The sequence below is a fragment of the Pseudopodoces humilis genome, chromosome 6, assembly GCF_049639895.1.
Source record: "Pseudopodoces humilis isolate 2021_Gansu_Grassland_sample_001 chromosome 6, ASM4963989v1, whole genome shotgun sequence".
NCBI lineage: Eukaryota > Metazoa > Chordata > Aves > Passeriformes > Paridae > Pseudopodoces > Pseudopodoces humilis.
The window spans coordinates 32,292,965-32,307,370 of NC_142205.1; the positions used below are offsets into that span (position 1 = coordinate 32,292,965).

The 14,406-nt window shown below is 39.0% G+C and overlaps 1 protein-coding gene across 3 annotated transcripts in view; it reads right to left on the minus strand.

The window, feature by feature from the left end:
* The window catches only part of WWC2 (WW and C2 domain containing 2), a 95,745-nt gene that overhangs the window by 13,280 nt on the left and 68,059 nt on the right, over nucleotides 1–14,406 (minus strand). For 2 of the 3 annotated variants that reach the window (XM_014261950.2, XM_088056262.1), the window contains 9 exons: nucleotides 13,518–14,113; nucleotides 9,965–10,088; nucleotides 9,067–9,147; nucleotides 8,897–8,983; nucleotides 6,794–6,986; nucleotides 5,028–5,198; nucleotides 4,128–4,240; nucleotides 2,937–3,129; nucleotides 806–970 (listed from right to left, as the gene is read on the minus strand). In XM_014261950.2, the coding sequence (XP_014117425.2) occupies nucleotides 806–970; nucleotides 2,937–3,129; nucleotides 4,128–4,240; nucleotides 5,028–5,198; nucleotides 6,794–6,986; nucleotides 8,897–8,983; nucleotides 9,067–9,147; nucleotides 9,965–10,088; nucleotides 13,518–14,113 (1,723 nt within the window). The remainder of the gene's footprint in view (nucleotides 1–805; nucleotides 971–2,936; nucleotides 3,130–4,127; nucleotides 4,241–5,027; nucleotides 5,199–6,793; nucleotides 6,987–8,896; nucleotides 8,984–9,066; nucleotides 9,148–9,964; nucleotides 10,089–13,517; nucleotides 14,114–14,406) is intronic. The other variant, XM_088056261.1, reaches the window with a different exon arrangement.

Consider the following 14,406-nt stretch of genomic DNA (forward strand, 5'->3'; position numbering starts at 1 on the left):
GGAATTAAAGCATAAGTATTACTTTTTTTTTAAAAAAGGACATACTTGTATGAATAAACTGTAGAAACTAAAGATCAAAATAAACCGCCTTTTCTAGGGTATCTGTGATTAAAATTTATAGAGCTGGTAGTCCACGCTTAAATCTTTAAACATGTGATTTTCATAGTTAGTTTAGCAGCAGCAGGACTCACAATTTAAATCCTTTTTTCCTTTTCCCATGCTACCACAGCTCTAGAGAGACTGGAGAACTTAGCTGCCAAAGCCATGTTTAAAACCCAGCCCCGAGGCAGCGCTTGCACATCTTTCAAAGATGCAATTACAGCAGGATTTGGGCTGCCTAGGTTTAAAACCAGTTGAGATACAAAGCGAGATTTAAAATTGATGACTGAGCTCTTTCCACACTGTTACCCTTAAATGGTTGCATTATTAAAATATGGTAATGCAATGGCATTTTACAGTGAATTCTATTTCATGTTGTAACAAATTGTTTTGCTGTGAGAGTGCTGGAGTTGCTGACGTGCAGGGAAACACTTTTTGCAGACAGCCAGCACAGCCATCTGTGTTATTTCTCTCCAATAGGATGTATTTTTGCCCTAGTAGAGGTGTTTTGCAAGAGTATGCAACTCTGCTGAAAGTCAATTCTACTATGCATCAGCTCAGATAGGGAAAGACTCTAGAGAAAGCACAGGCTCTGCCTCTCGCAGGGAAAATTGGTACATGACTCAGTGTCATTAATGCTTCATTCCCAAGAAGTTAAATGACTGTTTGGTTAATAGCTCTTCCTTCCAAGTGTTTTTCCTCTTACCCTGCAGATGTATTGGTTCCGCTCGCCTGGAGAGAAGGTTTGGGAGCGCACTATCATGCTGTTCCTGACAAAGGGACGCTGTCTGGAGCTCCAGCTGCCTCTGTCCTTGGGTCGGACTGCTGTGTTCTCATTAACCAGTTCCTCAGTGTTAGTCTCTTTATCGACCTATGAAAAGGAATTTAATGTGTAAGACTTACTATAACCAGATACACGCCCCCACATAGTTTTTGTGCCTTCAGATTTTACAAGCATTCTCATTACCTTGCAGTGGATGGAAAAAGACCAGCGGCAAAAAGCACCATGCATTTACAGAGAAGCTATTCTAAGTAAAGAAATACAAAATTCCCAAGAGCCTTAAGAGTGTGTAGAGAGGCTTTGAAGGTACTCTTTGTAGCCAGTAAAGCCGAAGCTTTTGCAGAAAGGCCTTTGCTGCTTGGCAGATGGTTTGATGCAAACACAGTCCAAGAAATGTTTTGCTTTGCCATTTGCAGACATTATGATTATTGCACGTTTATATTTACTCTTTTGGTATTTGCAGAAGAGCAAGGTTCTGCCGTGCCAGAGATGGTGCCTGTGCACACTGAAAGGAGGCAGCTGGGAAAGCTACACTGCCCAGGACCTTCCAGATATACTGCCACACATCTCCAAGCCTCAGCAGCAGGGCTGCTTTATGGCAGTCTCCAGAGCTTCACCAGCCTTGTGAACCCAGGGAAAAGACACTGCTGGCTGCTGTCCCTCAGCACAGCCTGCTGCCTACTAGAGTTGTCCCATGTGTGCCAGAGGGAGCCTCAAGTGCCCACATCCCCATGGATTACATGGATTACTTCCATGCTGCAATCATCCTGGCTGCTAGGCTAGGCCAAGCTCTGCGGCAGCTGGAACATCCAGTGTTACTGATGTGCACTGGGGCTTTTTCTTCAGCTTGGGTAATTGAATGAAGTTCATGGTTTTCACAGTGCAGGTGATAAATACAGTGACCTAAATAGCACAACAACAACCCCGAGAGGATGTTCTCACAGACATCTATGCTGTGACTGGTTCTGCAGGGGAGTCTGCTGTCTTTCACTCATTGTCTGGGTCCACCCAGCCCAGGCTTAGCAAAGCACTTGGGTGCGTGTCTAACCTTCACATGTCGTCCTTGAAGTCTCCCCTTGCTGAGTTAGGGCTTTGATCTATATTCACTTGCTACCCAGAAGACTGTCAGTCCTTTTAATACCACAGCCTTAGCTCATTTGGCATCTTGCCATATTAATTGGAAGTTAATTACCATTTTCAGCAAGTCCACTGAGATGTTAAACTTTTGTATTGCCACAAAGTTGAAGGAATGAGATGTCACTCTTCGTCTTTTTACCTCTGCTATTTTATAGAACTTGTGAGTTTAAAACATGCAACAGTGTTTTTATTAAGATGCAGAGATTCTAAAAATTTTATTTCTGAGATTGTGCTACCACATCAGGGATACGTTCACTAAACATTTACTAAAAGTGCTTTCAAGAAAATGGAATATAATTTAAAAAACAACAGTTATCAAGAACATGGAACTAGAATTTGTTTTATGCAGTGTGTGAGTACGATAGTTCAAAAGTACATACAGTTTTAATACACATTTTGGAATTTTCTCTTCATGGATCTTTTGTCCTTTTTTCTGCTAAGACAGTTCTTGTACTCCACGCCCAAATACAAGGGGGAAAAATAAGGAAATCCCTGCATTGGTTTAAAGATCTTGACCCTTGTCATGTGTTTTTCCCTGTTTAGCAAGCAAATCAGAAAAAAAAGAAAAGGAAACAATGAAACAGATGTGCAGAAATATTTTAAATATGTACAAGCTGAAGGTACTGAACTACTCTTGTATTTTGAATGTTCTCCATAAGCAACAAAAAAAGTGAAGATGAAGAGTCTTGGTTAATCATCCTGGACTTAGAAATTCTGCCTAGCACGTCTGTCCAATGTCCCTTTCATAGTTCAGAAGCGACCACACCAGTTTTGTTACAGGTACAACTGACAAGTGCTACAGTGAAGGCCACATCAAATCGTAAATGCATAGATGCAGCAGACTTCAATATTAATTGCTTAGAAATAGATTTTTAGACACAGTAAGATACTGCAGGAATGTGAACTGCAAGATATTTACCAGGGTTAGAATTACAGCAGCTTGCTGGCTTTCCTGGGCATCCTCACTGTCCTCTCTGTTCTTGTCTTCATTCATTTTTGGTGCATCCATGAGTAACCCCATGTCATCATTACAGTCACCTTCTGCTTCCAGCTTAATGCCATCCTCCTCTTCATCCACAATTTCATCAGAGGCCTCTGCAAGCATCTCTAGCCTGTATGAACAGAAGTAGCCCAGGCTTATTCTGAAACTGAAAAAGCTCACCAGAGAAAGCTACCAGAAAGCCCAGACCTGCACTCATGTGTAAGGCATGCATTTTCCTGACAGGGAAAACAACTATCATCCAAATGCTTTCACCAAGTTCATGTGTAGGCCCATTTCATTGCTACCTCCAGTAGAACCCAGCAAGCACTACTACAGTTCACCTTCAAGGTCATTATGACAGCACTGCATTACATTCATTAGCTGTAATGTTCATTATGTTGAAGGACTTTCATTATAAGTTCATAAAACAAAAGCCACTCCCCTCTTCCCCCAATAAAGCATGCATTTTCTTCTACACTGCAGCTAAGAAATTGCACAGTAACAGAACTCAAATAGCAATTTCGCAAGAAATCTGTTTATTGGGAAAGCTCACAATTTCTTCAAATATAAGACCATTGATGGAAGTCCATCCACACTGACTTCATCAGACAACAGCTCCCTTTTCAAATCCTACTGCTTGCCTGTTACAGGTAATGTAACTATAATATTTTATGTTTTGCTACACTTCCAGTGGCTTCACAGCCCAAGTGGTTTCACAGGAAGATATACATGGATTGGAGGAGCATTGGCAGTAGGAGTTCATAGAGCAGCCAAGACACTGTAACTAAAGGAACGTGAATGAATTGGCCACACAAGAGGGCAAGACTTTACTCCAATTCCAGTGGTGGTGAGGCACTGGAACAGGTTGTCCAGAGAAGCTATACATGTCCTGTCCTTGGAAATGTTCAAGGCCAGGTTGGATGGGGTGTTGAGCAACCTGGTCTAGTGGAAGGTGTCCCTGCCCATGGCAGCAGCACTAGACTGGATGATCTTTAAAGATCCCTTCCAACCCATACCATTCTATGAGTTTATGATTTCCAAAAGTACAGCCCTTTTGTTTGTCTAAGAAAAGGAAGAATGAGCTGAATCATTCAGGCATGAACAGTGAGGGTGGAAAAGTGTCTTTACCAGTCTTTCTCAGAGGCTCTTTGCTCTTGTTCCTTCTCCTCATCTTCAGACAGCTCTTGTTCTACTGCTTCCAGCTCAGCAGATGTCCTCTCCAGCAGAGCTGACACAGCATCCTGCTCACAAGGAAAAAGATGAAACCAGAGTTGAAGGATACATAACAGGTAGGAAAATGACAACTCTTGCAAGAGCAGCATTACCCTACTGCTCCCAGAAGTCAGCAGAAACAACCCCCAGATCACGAGGATATGGGGTTTGAATTGTCAGTGTATAGCACATAGAATATTACTTTTACACAGAATAAATCTCAATGGAAAACAATTGGTTTTAAAATGACAGTGCAATCAAATATGCTTCTAACATCCTTCATGTATTTTCTCATCTTCCCTCTCATAGCCGTAATGTTCTTAGGTGAAAAAAGGGTGCTCTTCAAAGTTACATTTTCTATGCAGTTCTCTTAAGAAGGGATTAAAGCAGAAAAGCTTATTTAACCAGAAGAGTTAGTACATTTTGCATAAACAGCATGTTCAATGCAATGGCTTTGAGTATGCAGATTCAAATAGTTAATAAATAGCAATTTTTAATGTCTGCATATGAAAATAAATGACACACTTAAGGAAGCTCTTCAATAACATTGTTTCTAAAAAGAAACACAGCTGAAGGGTTTCAAATTTGAAGTGCAATCTTGTATCCAGTAAAAACCATCTACCATATCCCACTCCCCTCTGAGATCTCCTACAGCCCCATATCACACAAAGTCACTCTAGCCAAAAGTGCTTGCAAAACAGGGCCTTGGACCTTCAGGGCAGGAGAGTTCACACATTCAAATAACTACAATGCAACGACACAACCAGAGTCTGCCTTTTTTCTTGCTATCACAGTAATAGCCAACACGTTGCTCACCAAGTCCAGTGAGTCCAATGACTGTGATTGCTTGCTTAATAGAAACATGTGTTCATAATTTTGTTCCTTGGGTTTTTTGCCAGGTGTCTGCTTGCAAGACAACAGGTTGTACCACAGAGTACAGATCTCATCAGAAAGTGATAAATCTGCCAGGCTGATCTGAGTCCCAGCCTGCACAAAATAAGAAAGGGGAAAAAGAAATTATTTAAATTTGGTTTGTTTCCTACAAAACATTCTACTGTACTCATCATGCAAAACAGGGAGCACAGATTTCACATGAACCTTAATTCCCTTTTTAACTGTACAGTTTTCTATTTCCCTCCACTTCCAGTTAAAACAGACAAATAGAAGTACATGGAAATGTCCTTCATATTGTCCATTCTGCCATCTCTTATTTCAGTCTGCAGAAATGTCTCCCCACACGCACACCCCACCCCACAGTACTGCACACACCTGCTCTTGTGCATTCAGTAAGGAAAACCTGTGCAGCACCAGCTCATGGGGCAGTGTCACACGATTTTTCAGCTGTCCCACCACAAAAAGAATGCATACGACAAATAATGGATGACCTTGCTTGCTCTAACCAGGGAAGAAGGAGATGAAAAGCCAGTAAAAGAGATTAAGATTAAGAACTGTCCTTTCATTTGGACAAGCACTGACATCCACTGAGTTGGTACTCTGGGAAAACTTCTGAAGTACTCATATTTGGGCTGTGCCTTGGAGATTAAAATCCTCTGTTCTTTGGCAAAGCATATTATCTCCACAGCTACTGGGCTGCACACATAGCTCTTGCCAAGACTCTGGTCATGTTGTCCAGGGCTTTCTGCTGGGGATGATACTCCCATCACTTTAATTTGATCTTGCGAATAACACTTGTCTTTGTTGGGGGTTTTTGTTATTGTTGAGCTCTTCCTTCACCTTTGTATCCTGCCTGAGGTTGCATTTTTGTTTTGTTGCCCTTCCCTTTCCTCAGGGGAAAATTCTTACGTACTGAAAAAGGCCAACGTGTTCCCCAGGAATTAATTTAACTTCTACATTTTGAAAGTGAGGCTGTTTCACAGTAGTCAGAGTCGATAAACCTCAGCAGATTCCAGCATCTCTTTGGCGTGTTGCAACTGAAAAAAATCTCACTGTACTACTAAAATCCCTCTCATGGTGAAAAACTAGACTTGAGTTGTACCAGACCATGCAAAAGCAATTTGGAAGTAAATGAAGCATCACTGATTCAGTGATGACTATGATTAACAAAAAAATTTAAAGTGACAGTTTCCAATGGGCTGATCTATAACTCTCATGCTTTTTTATTTCAACAGATCATAAAGACCAAAAAGGTGTCCATCATATAATCTAAAATAACGTCCAAAATGTAATTTAGTTTGTTCTTTGTGACAAGTGATGATAATGAGGGTTTGCTCTCTTACTTTTTTACTGTGGCTCTTCTTCAGTATTTACTTTAAAACCTAGTGTTAAAGTAATGTTGCATGGAAATTTATAGGGGTTTTATGTATAAAATGGCAAAGATGGAATACCAGTCCCTAATTAAAGGGTTAAAGTACTGTTAGAATTATCAAAACATCTTCCATCCAGGATTAGATTCTGTACTAGGAGTTTCAGAGAAAGGCAGAATTGTAGGTACTATAGCAACAACTAAGTTATGCTTCAGACACTGTCTCCAACTGCTGTGGAATTTTAGCAGCCTTGACCATCAAGAGGGGACACTATAAACAAACACATGCCAAAAAAGCACCAGAAATAAAACCGCATACCAAGCATTCTTCCTGACGACTTCTACTGACAGCACAAACATCTACTCTCAGTGTCTTCTGCAGCAGTGTTACTTGAGAAATGGCTACTCTGAATATCTCGTTGAATAAAATGGTTTCCATGGCAGCATGAACTTTAGTGCGGAACAGACAGCTGATATCAGTGGAGGATGGAAGGACTGCTACTCTAATATACCTGCCAGAAACAAAACAAAATCTTTACCTCTGTTTAAACTGGCACTTGCTGGTGATGCATGAGAGAAGTTCACCCCGTCAACTTAAGGACTGCATAGCAACAAAATGGAACAGTAACTTATCAGTGGAATGGAAAAGAGATGACAAAGATGAGTGAAGAGCTCCTCTTGTCCCTTGCAGAAACATTTCCCAAAAAGGAATTTTTATACCTAGTAACGTAGTAGTACCTAGAAAGGTAGCAGTTTCTGACTCTATCCAAGTTCAGTACTGGAAACAATGAAGATCATGTCACAGGTGGGAGGAAACATGTCCTTAATGTTAATTTTAAAAAATGAGAAAAACTGAGGTGGATGTAAAAATTAAATTCTTAGAATAATGCAAGCAGCACTGAAAATCAGTGATGTCTTTTAATCTTTTAAAGAAACAAATCAAACAACATTTCCAAAGAAAGCAGAAAACTAAGGAAAGCAACGAAGAAAATAGCTAGGGCCATAGCTGCTAAAGATCAATTCATAATATATTAAATGAAATATGGAAGAATGCATATTGCAAGTCTAAATTAAAGCACAGAGAACAACTTGAAATTGTTACAAGGCTGCATTAATTTTATACAACCAGTAGGAATGGATATTATGTGGATAAAAGCTGTACTAGTTAACTTGCATGTCCCACTTTAGCAGCAGCTTGACAGAGAAAAGACATTTTTAATGCAATTTGTATGTGCTATTTACATATTGCACAGGTTCTCGTACACAAAAATGAGCATAGTAATAGTTGTACATCTTTTCTGATGTAGATGCCTACTCTGATCTAGCTTTATGTTACTGAACGTCTTTTTGCTGTTCTACATTTTCTACTTTTCCTCCCACCTGTGTCAATTTTTTCTTCTATAGTTTTTCTGTTTTCTTGTGCTAAATGTTAGTGGACTTGGAAGGTCAGCAGAGGAAAGACTAGTTCAGAGAAGGAAGGATAGTAGCAGAACAACCATTTGTTATTAACAAAAACAAACAGAAAAATCCAGCAAGCACTCAGGCCTCTATCCTTAATGCATCCTTTCCAACCCAGTGGCTCCCTATTTATCTGCCAATCAAATTTAAGGCAATGGGATAAAAAGGGAAAAGAACCGGCACGAAAAACAAACTTTTCAATGATTGATTATACTACTTCAATCTTATTAAGCTTTTCAACTGTTTAAGGTGGTCTTACAGTCTGTCAAAAAGCTTGCTCAAGTACAAGTATCCCCAAGACAATTGGTACTTATTTAGACAGATGAGAATTTTGGATTAGAAACTCAGTGGTAACATATTCAGGCTTTTCTGTTCATTTTCTACACATGATTTACACTGTAATTTACTTTTAGACTTTGCATGTTGGTCCAATTTGACTCAAGAACTAATTCTTAGCAGACCTCCAAGCTCTAGTTGTTAGGGATGGTGTATCTCAGTGTGACTGTGTTTGTCCACTTACAATTTATTAAATTACCCCCTTCCTTGAAAAGCTCACTTAAAAGACAAATACTGCTTTAAATACTGTTTTACATCAAAAAGGCACATAAATGTAAAATGACAACATTATGAGCTGAAAGGATGCCAAAGTATCAAAAGAATGTTTTTAGTAACTCGAGCATGACTGTTTTACACTCACAAAGATAGAATGTTTAGCAGTAGATAAAACACCATTTTAAAATAGTTTTTATTCCAGTTTAATGGAATGTGCAAATTTCCTGATAACATCTCATTCTTGCAGCATTGTTGTAATATGCAAAAGCTAAATACTATAATAGTTTGAAAAGTTTAATACACATTTCAGTGCTTTTAAGCCATAAATCAACTGATTCCTTTAGAGAATTTTTAAGATTTCTTATTATCCTCTTATATTTCAACACTACTTCTCAGTGATTGTTTGACTTACACCTTAGAGCCAAGGGGGACAGAAAATGCTGGAAGGTTTCTAAGCCGTACTATGATTATCACGAAACTTGAATTGCTGTGGTCATATCTGTTAAAGAAAGGACAATACAAGGGGAATTTACTATTTACATTTATGGATCAACAGAAATATTCCCTTTGCTGGTCACTCACCTGAGTCCTATTTGTACCTGAGCAGCCTCTAGAATTGTTGTATCATCTTCACTATATACAATGTCCTCAGTTTCGTTTGATCTAGGAAAACCAGGCAAATACTCAAATTTTGGAAAATTATAGCTAGCTTTCAGTAATTATTAAGATATGCATACACAGAACATATATCCATTCTCCTAAACATTCTGATTTAATTACAGCATGCACTCCAAATAAGAATTTCAGAGCCTATACAACAGCAGTGCTTGTTATAGGGACAGTTGCTGCTGGAATAGTTTAACAACTGCAGCAACGATTCAGAAAGGCCTGAGGCTGATTACTGAAGATTACAGGCAATACTATATAAACTAGTATACAGAATTCTATAGAAGTTGTTGGGTCAAAAGTAACAGCAAATATGTTTCTTATATCCTGATCACTGCAGTGAATATTAAGCCTCAACCTAGATTATTTTAATACCAATATTACAACAGAGTTTTTTCTTGTCTTTTCTATAACCTCTTTTTAAAAATAAAAACATTCCAAAAATTGCTATGCAATCGTAAAAATCCTTAACAAAACAAGAAGTAAAAACAGTAACTGAGTATTGTCAATAGAGTCACATGGCAGAACTTTCATAGTTTAAATCAAACTTTTCTCTTGAGAATATTTCTAGCAAGATAAAACCCCAAGATTATAAGGAAGTATATTAATGCTATTCAACCAAGTTATACAAGCACAAAAAAATAACCCAAATCAAACTTAATTGTTTGGCAAATACACCTTCCTTTCCGTCTGAAAGTACAAATTATTTCTAAAAAGGGCAGGGCTAATTAACAACTTCTGCTCGTACTGTGTAACTGATCATAGATATATTTAAATTTTTGGTGGAAAGCCTTGCATGATTTCTCAAACCTACTGTTTCAGAGAAGCTTCATATACACCACTATCTCCAGCTACAGACTCATCAGACACAGCAGCAGATACACAAGCTGTTTTCTCCTCAAGCAGATGACCAGCTGTTCTTCTTGGTAAATCACCACCTACAAAAAGGAAAAAGAATGAAAATTAGTCCAAGAGATTAATAGTCAGAAGGAGAGATGAGCATAGCTTAGAAAGTTGTCAAGTTGAAAGCAGTGACCCTTAGCTGAGCATCACAGAGTAGTTTTGTTCCATATCATTAAACATTCTGAGACTGTACTGCTGCTACCACATATTCTGGCTACAGATATAACTAGACTGATGAACTTGAAAATGTACTATTATTCCTTCCCAGAGACACAGACTCCTATGATCACCCTTATGCATGGAGCTAGTTATTATCCTTCATTATCAACCCTCATTTTCCTGATCTTAAACCAGTATTTGCCACGTTCACATTCAGCACTGTGGTAACACTGCAGCTACATGCCAAGTGCTTGCCTACTGTTTATTAAATATTCAAAAGTCAGACAGACATCCTCTCCCCAGTGATATAACTGCTAGAAATAAAATCCTCTCTGGTTTACTATCATCAAAAACTTTCTATGCTACAGGCTCTCAATGACTACTTAGCTTTAATCTTCAACTTGCATTCATATGCGAGTGTCATGCCGTGAAGCCACATTCTGCAGCACAGTAAGCTGAGGGCCTATGCAGTCCTTTTATCTGCCAAGGGGTGAGGATATTGGTATGCATTATCATCCCCATCGGAATCATGACTTTACATCCTGTTAAGATGTTAGAATTTAAGGCTCTAGATTAGATGATTGATTGCTGCATTTGTGCCTTTATTTATGGCAGTAGGAATGCTTTTTCCTTGATGATGAAGTGCTCTTTCCCTTCCCCCTCACCGTGTGAGGGGTGAAGATGATGACATGATTTATTGATTACCCTTAGGAATTACAACGGCAGCCTGAATTGACTTTGACAATGACAGAGACTGACTGTGAAAGAACTACAAGATATTCCAACTTGGTTTCTGACAGCAGGGACATGTGCAGAGGAGCAAATATCTCTATGGTTCACCTGTACAGAAAAGTCAGAGCCAGCCAGAGAGGCAGGTGAACACAGCATCTAGAGAGCCAGTGCAGATTACATGGCGATAGGAGCTGTACTACCTTTGAGTCTTTGTCTATTCTCAAGTTAAGGTTCAGCAGAATTCAGATCTGTAGTCCAGTAAAAACCTAAGGGCTGAAATTTTCTATGTAGGTTTAGTGCCTCTGGCTGAGTTTGTTCAAACCTTCCCATTCAGCATCACAGCAGTTTCAAGAATGATATCGGAGTAGAAACACTGAACAAACCCCAGGTCTGTGTCTCATAGTTAATTACCAAAGTCTCACCATGAGGCCCATTTTACTGTGGAAACCAGAGGTATTGAAGTGTAATTAGTTAATATCTGGCTATTCAAAATTCAAATTCTTGTTTTGGCAGCCTTAATACAAGTTTAAAGACAAACTGTATTATGCATATGGTGCTACATAAGGAAGTATCAGTATGAAGAGTCACAGAATTAATTTACATTTTAAAACCATAATTACTTATATAGACTTAAAAGGCAACCTGACAATATCCAGAATAAGAGATCCTCAAAAAGTTAAAAAAATGTCAGAGAACCACAAAATGCTTTTGAAAATAATGATCTATAGAAATAAATTTTTTTAAAAAAATTCTGATTCCACCTAGCCCAAAGTGTTCCCAAATTCCAAGTCATTTTGAATTCAGTTCTCTGACTATGTAAGCTGCAGCCAGACTGCAAAGACAGACTGAAAATTGTTGTTAATTTGGAAAGGATATGCTGTTGAAATACAGTCAGGAAAATTAATTATTGTTTCAATGTTTTATAATATGGCTCTAAAGTAAAATAAATACTGTGCTATACTGTCCTGAAAAGACAAAGGACAAAAAGACTCCCTCCCCCCAAATTCCCTTTCCATGTTTCTTCAACTTTGCATTTCACAGGTTCAGACCATTAGGATATCAGACAATTTCTTATTTTCCTTCTGCACAGTGAAACAGAGTGGGACCTTCCAGTACTAAGCACACCATTCTCTTCTGGTGCCACATTGCTCTGGCCAACATTGAAATTACCACAGTACTGCATGCAGTAAGCTAATCTAATTATACAACAGATGTTACAACAATTCCTTGCGAGAATTAAAAAAAAAAAAAAAAGCCATTTTCTCATTCAAGTATATAACTGTATGAATATGACAAGGTGCTTTTATTAAAAATTGGAAAACTCCAAGCAGAAGGGTTCAAACTTGGTAACAAATCAGGACAATGCTCAAGAGCTAGGCCATACTTATTCTAAAACACCAAACTCCTTAATTAGCTGCTTCCCTACCAGCTCAGAAATACAGTTGGAAATGCCAGGTACTGACCAGGTTTCAAATAGGGCTGCCATTGCTCAGCACTACTGGAAATCTGTCTCACTCAGTTCTTCCTTGAGAAAACAGAGTGTAACATGAACAGGAATGGTTTGTAACATACTTGAAGACAATGACACGAATGACACTAGAAATGAATAAATGTGCAGAGACAGCACAACATACTGTCAGCCCTAACAAAAGGCAAAAAAGTGAGCACTCTAAGACTGAGCACAAACCATCAATTCTTGACAGGTAGAATTTTTTAAATTCTAGCTCTGACAAAGGTTTTGACAATATAAGATAATTTAGTATGTTGCATGGCTTTTGCTACAGACCAGAAGTGGAATTCATCACACCTAATTCAGCCACCTCAAAGTTAAAGTTAACTGTTAACTGAGGATACCTTGATAACTCACAGTCATTCATCCCTTCTTCCTTAAAGGGAAGTATGCTTTAGGACAACATGCCTCGTTCTTTTGGAAGTTACCCACAGACTGCAGGGGGAGCGTAGACTCACTTAGGAGCTCTGTTCTAACTTGCATAGAAAGCTAAAAGCTGTGAAATCCATGTTAAAAATGGGGAAACTCTCACTGTAACTTATGTGGCATGTCTTTCTCAATTCAAAATGAACTGCAGATCTTTCAGTGACAACACTCAAATAATTAGATACACATAATTCTCACTCCAGAAGTCTCTTTTACTGAGGATGTCAGTTTGTAACTATTCAATAAGAAACAAAGTATCTGATTTTAAGTTATCTAAAAACCAGCAGAGGGTATTTGCTCCATATCCATACATCCTGATAAAACCTAGGAACACCACACGTCCTCCATGCTTTCAAAATCCAGATTCAGGTTTTGTGTTATTGTTTTCATGACAGACTGCAATACATGAACTTGCTTCCTAAAATAGCTATTGAAAAATGTGGACAGAATCAGAGTGATTGCAGCTCTCTGCTGCCAAAACTAGAAGTTAGGTAACATCCCTCAGAACATGCAAGCGCATGCTGATCAAGATACTCTTCAGTTACACAAGGTACCTCCTCATTTCAAGAGCCAGCTGTTCATTTTCATGTTGTGTATACATTTGACATAAGATTTTTTTATTTTTTTTTTAAATTACCTGAACTTCCTTCATGTAGAGAAGGCTGCCTAATGTTTAGATCTTTATCATCTGTAGGAATCTGAGATCCTGCTCTGGCTTCAGAGTCCAATAATATTTGGTTCTCGCAGAAGCTAATGCCTGCAAAATCACCTGAAAGGTCAGAGTCTTCAAAGTCTGTAGTGAGGTGATGCAGAGGGGAATTTTGAGCTGAAAATGCAGCTTCTAAAACCAAAGGGGAGCCTGGGGGGGACAAGGAGGAGAGTGAGGATCTGGAAGACAGTGATGTCATAGATTTGGGAGGTTCAGTCAATTTGGGATGGTCTGCAGCTGAAGGAGAGTCACTGTAACCAAGTCTCCCATGGGAGCTGGCCACTTCATTTTCATGAATAGTAGTGATAGGTCCCGAAGGAATGTAACCAGTTTTTTCTTGTAATATGAAATCAAGTTTGTACTGATAATCCAAATCTGTAATTTGATCGCCTTGGTTATAGTAGAGATCCGTGGAGCTGAGTGAGTTTAGCGACCCTCTGCTTGATGTGTTCAGAGATCCCCGGCTGGATGCCAGGGATCCCAAACTGCTCCCTGAAGACACAGACAGCGTACTAGCTGAGAGGCTGCAAAGAAAGCACAAACATACTGATGGTTACTAAACTAAACCAGCACAAAACAGAATGAAGAGAGGGAAGTTTGACTGAAACTACCTTGTAACAGATCACAACCAAAAGCTGCTTGGGGCATTTATGTTTTTAAGCACCCATACCTGGCTTAGCTCAGTGTGCCCATCCTGCGTGCTACCAGGGAAATTTATCCAGCTTATGGCCACCTGCCTAAACCCCTTTTCTTCTGGAGAAGGCTGCAGATTTGACAAACTGGTCTGGCAGTAACAGAAGCCTTCTCCACTGTTATA